Source organism: Microtus ochrogaster, unplaced genomic scaffold (genome assembly GCF_000317375.1).
Source record: "Microtus ochrogaster isolate Prairie Vole_2 unplaced genomic scaffold, MicOch1.0 UNK44, whole genome shotgun sequence".
In the NCBI taxonomy this organism is placed as follows: Eukaryota; Metazoa; Chordata; class Mammalia; order Rodentia; family Cricetidae; genus Microtus; species Microtus ochrogaster.
The window spans coordinates 302,711-307,681 of record NW_004949142.1 but is presented as its reverse complement, the minus strand read 5'-3'; the positions used below and the strand labels follow the sequence as shown (position 1 = coordinate 307,681).

Sequence of the window (4,971 nt, the reverse complement as noted above, 5' to 3'; positions counted from 1 at the left end):
ATTAGGTGGCTTTGTCCTAATCCAAGAGAAGATGGGTTCCTGAGGGAGGTGTCCCCGAGGACTCTGGTTTACATTGCTCTTCTTCCCGGCAGCAAAAGCAGCTGACGGATACGTGAAGCCGCAGATCAAGCAAGTGGTCCCTGAGTAAGTTGTCCAGGGCCCAGCTCTGTTCTCCTGGTACCACTTCCCCCAGCATCCACCACTCTCTGCTGCTGAGTCCAGCATCCCTAATCCCTCTGGTAAACCCAGTTCAACCTTTGAGAAGGAACCGAGTTCCATTGCACCATGTCCAGCCCCCTGAGGTCCAACCTCCTATGTCCTGAAAAAGACTCAAAGATGTCCTCAATCCCCTCCTCTAGTCCTCGTGGCTGAGACTGTGTTCTGCTTCCTTCTACAGGTTTGCTAATGCATCTACAGATGCGGGGAGTGGTGCTACCTACATGGACCAGGCTCCCTCCCCAGTAGTGTGCCCCCAAGCTCACTACAACATGTACTCACAGAAGTAGGTCACACTCTTGGGGGCATATGGGGAGGTACTGGGGCATTGGACTCAGGCTGGACTTCTTAAGGCTGGAAATGGGGGGTGGGGGCATCAAAGGAATTTGAAGATTTTCTGGATCTGACCCAGCCTAGGCCCAGACCATGGTCTGTGGGAGGGGGAGATTCCATCCGATAGCATCAGTGGCCATGAGCAATGCCTCTGCTTGTCTTCTCTGAAGATAGAGATTTACCACTCTGTTTAAGGATGGGGTGGAGTTCGGATGTGGGCAGCTAGGATGGGTACTGAGAACTGTGTCTCTGCAGACCTAGCCATCAGAGGCCTCTGACTGTATGGGGGGTGTGGTCTCTCCAGTGAGGGCCTAGGAGTAAGGGGCTTATGGGGTTTCAGGTGACCTCTGATAACCTTTGGTCCTCCCCTCCATCTGTCTTTCCCTCTGAAGCCCCGACCCTGTCCTCGACACCGATGGGGACTTTGATCTAGAAGACACAATGGACGTGGCGCGGCGCGTGGAGGAGCTCTTGGGCCGGCCCATGGACAGTCAGTGGATCCCTCACGCACAGTCATGACCAGACCTCGCCTCCTGCAGCTTCATCGTCCTCTTGGAGGAACTTCTCGTGGATGTTTTAATTCCATGAATCGCTTCTCTTTGGAAACAATACTCATAATGTGAAGTGTTAATACTAGTTGTGACTTTAGTATTTCTGTGCATAGTGGCACCAGTGAAGGGAGCGTGCGTGAGTGTGAGTGTGTGAGTTTGCACGTTGTGTTTTTCCCATCCCTTGCTGTCCAGTCTAAGCCGCAGTTACCAGGGCAGGGGCCAGGCTTGTTTTTACCTTGTGCAAAAGGCAGCCGGTTCCTGAACCCTGGAACCTGGCCATGTGTCTGAAGGGTGGCTGAACTTTGACACGTGACTGTTCAAGTAAGAGAAGGGCAAAGAGAGGAAAAAGCACCTCCTCTCTGGGGAGCCTTCGTCCCTCTGCCAGGCAGTCCATAGTCCAAGCAAGCTATCATCGTCCGCACCTGTCTTCTGAAATGTAGATGACTGTTCTTGAGGAAGAAAGCCAGTGCCTCACACGTCCCCGTCCCCTTTGCACAGACGATGGAACGGGAAGCTGTATAAAGAGTGTTGGGGCAAGGGTGGCACGGTTTCTGGATGGGTGGTGGCTGTTTCCACCACTTAACCCATCTTAACCTTGGCTCCTTGTCCTCTGCTTCCTCGATCTCTGTTTCTAGAGTCACCGCTCAGCTTCTGTGTGTACTCATGTGGATATGTTTAACAAGAGTGGAAAGGAAGGAGGGCCACCCAGCTCGGAGCTTACAGGTGCCTGCTCTCCCGCGTGGGGTGGTGTGCGTAGTCCTGGCTCCAGACACTGGGCGTAGCCCCTCAGTGCTACCCTCCCCCACTGTGTTGTGGCAAGGCCGCGCCTGCAGTACCCAAGGCTTTTCTAGAAGCTTGTTGATAATGGCTTTCTGCAAATGTCCAATGGTGTTTTTGTCTCTAAACCGGGTCTTTTTATGTTTTTCCCATTTGCACCCTAATTTGACATCAAATTTCTCTCTTCCGGTATCGAGTCCTGGGTCCTCTGTACCCAGGTCACCTCTTTTCCCTTCAGTGTCACATGGTAGGAACTGTGACCTGCACCTGGGGCAGCCTGCCAAGCAGGCAGCCGCCCCTCCAGGGTGCTGGGTGCTGTTGGGAGTTAGGGAACCGCAGTCAGCAGGTGTGCTAGGAAGTCTGGTAAGCTGTAGAAACAGAACCAAAGCCTCCGCAGTGGTTTTCTTCCACTCTCCTCTGTGGTGTCCCCAGAAGGAAGGAAGGGACTGCAGTGGGCAGGCAGGTAGAGAGGCAAGCAGAGACAGTACCACCTAGGCCTGCAAAGCCCTCCTTGGCCTCCTCTCCAAACAAGGGCAAAGCCACGCCCAGGAGAGGAGGACCCCAAAACCTTATTTTTATACATGCAAGTAAATAAACATATTTTTTTTACAAAAAATAACTTCTGAATTTATCAGTGTTTTACTGCTAAGGAAGATACTCCTGTGTCGTGCATTATTTATTGGAAGAAGACTTTTTAAAAGCTGCTGCTTGCCTTGGCTTGGTTTTGTACACTGATTTTTCTATGCCTGGTGGTAGCCTCTTGCCTCAGGTGCTCGCTGGGGTTGGAGGAGGTGTGAGGCCCCTCCCTGCCCCCTCAGGAGAAAGCTGGAGCTGCTTGGAGGACTCCAGGCCTAAGGGACTCTCCCCCGCCTGTCGCCTGGCCTGTTTGTCCCAGTAACCCTCACATGGGTGTGGACTTGACACACTTCTAGACTTATAGTGGACATGGCCCCAGGGCGTGGGGATAGTAAGGTTCCACGCTTACTCTCAAGTTGGGTTGGAGAAGAAGGTGCCAAAAAGTCAGACTTCCACACGGTTGCTTCGCTCCCCTGGCTTTTCCTGGGGCTGTGCCTGGAGATGGGAGAGGCTTTTAACTGGAAGCTGTGTTCCCTGTCTGCATGCTGGGCTCTCCCTTTGCCCCACTCCTGCACACAGAGACCAGGCAAGGACCGGTCTCCGCCCACCTCTTGCCTGCTCACAGACACACAGGTGAGTCCCGAAAGGTCTCAGCTTGGGGTGTGGCGTGTGTGGGGCTTTGTAGGGGAGGAAGGAGATTCAAAGTGGCTGTCTCTTACAACAAAAATGCTCTTTTATAATTTTCTTTTTAACATTGTATTTCAGATACATATTTTAGTGTCCAGGCAGATTAGTATATAGCCACCAAAAAGTATTGTGTATAAATTGGGGCAGCCACAAAATTGTGTATTTTATGTTACAATAAAGGCGTCTTCTGAAGGGCAATATTGAGTCCTGTTTGCTTTCCATCACGTGACAAGGGAGGGCGGCTTTAACAGGAAAAGGCTTTTGATCCTCAGCGTGACCCTAAGAAGGGGAGCTAGTGGGGGAGCCTGCTTTGATGGCAGACGGGGGAGTTGCTCACCTTGCTGCTGGGAAATGTATGGGACACTGGGCCGATATCCATCTCCGACCCTCCGCAAACTCTTCCTGATTGGCAACCAGCCCTAATTGAACATGTTCCGATTGCTCCCCTGAGCCTGGCCCGAGAACTGTGATGGCAGGATGTTGGTTCCTGCCACCCCAGGTCATTATGAAATACAAAAGAACATGAAGGAAGAGCCATGGAAAGCCCTATTGGCCTTCCCTCCCCCCCCCCTTTTTTTTGTGGCATCGGGCCTTGAGCATGCTAAGGAAGCTCTCTACCACTTAGCTATACCCCTCATGCCCAGCCCTCTTTTTCTTTTGAGACAAGGTCTCAAGCTGTCATGGAACTCACTCTCTGCCTTTCTCAGTCTCCAGAGTTGTGAGCCTGCATCACCACCCCAGTGTCGGGGCCAACTCAGGGCAGACAGGAGTTTAGGAAGGAAGAGGCATTCAGCCTGAGGGAGCAGCGAGTGTAGACTTGGGGAAAGCACGAGAGAGCGGGAGCCAAGGCCTCATGTGTGGACTTTGAAACTTCAGTGTGTGGTAGAATTTCCTGTTTGGTGCAGTTTAGGCCGAAACTTCTGCCTGCTCCTCACAAGTTCTCCAGAGATCTTGGGCCAGGGGCCATGCTGTGGGAAGTCTCTTAGATGGGGGATGAGGCTACACTGCGGGGACGTCAGAGGCCTGGCTGAGTTTGACCCTTGCCTGAATAAGATAATTGGGGATGAAATCTCAGCAAGTTGGAATGACTAGATTTCCATTTTAAGAAACCCTGTCTTGGCCTGGAGAGATGGCTCAGAGGTTAAGAGCACCGGTTGCTCTTCCAGAGGTCCCGAGTTCAATTCCCAGCAACCATATGGTGGCTCACAACCATCTGTAATGCGATCTGGCACCCTCTTCTGGCATGCGGGCATACATGGAGGCAAAATGTTGTATACATAAAAAATAAAATTTAAAGAAAAAAGAGCTGGGCGGTGGTGGCGCACACCTTTAATCCCAGCACTTGGGAGGCAGAGGCAGGTGGATTTCTGTGAGTTCGAGGCTAGCCTGGTCTACAAGAGCTAGTTCCAGGACAGGCTCCAAGAGCTACAGAGAAAACCTGTCTAAAAAAAAAAAAAGAAAGAAAGAAAGAAAGCAAGCCTGTCTTAGTCAGAGGTCTTAGTCAGGGTTACTATTGGAAACAACATGAACAAAAAGTAAACTGGGGAGGAAAGGGTTTATTTAACTTAGACCTCCACAGCACTGTTCATTATCAAAGGAAGTCAGGACAGGAACAAAACAGGTCAGGAACCTGGAGCCAGTAGCTATATAGAGGGGTCCTGCTTACTGGCTTGCTGTCAATGGCTTGGTCGGCCTACATTCTTGTTTTGTTTTGTTTTTTTGATTTTCGAGACAGAGTTTCTCTGAAGTTTTTGGTGCCTGTCCTGGAACTAGCTCTTGTAGACCAGGCTGGTCTCGAACTCACAGAGATCCGCCTGCCTCTGCCTCCCGA

General features: G+C 51.4%; 1 protein-coding gene across 3 annotated transcripts in view; it reads left to right on the top strand.

Annotated features, from left to right (window-relative positions):
- Positions 1 to 3,356, top strand: part of Stat5b (signal transducer and activator of transcription 5B) — a 71,029-nt gene extending 67,673 nt beyond the window's left edge. For all 3 annotated transcript variants that reach the window (XM_013354449.2, XM_005369028.3, XM_026790186.1), the window contains 3 exons: positions 93 to 144; positions 398 to 502; positions 942 to 3,356. In XM_013354449.2, coding sequence (XP_013209903.1) covers positions 93 to 144; positions 398 to 502; positions 942 to 1,068 — 284 coding nt within the window. In that variant the 3' untranslated portion in view covers positions 1,069 to 3,356. The remainder of the gene's footprint in view (positions 1 to 92; positions 145 to 397; positions 503 to 941) is intronic.
- Positions 3,357 to 4,971: the final 1,615 nt, after the last annotated feature.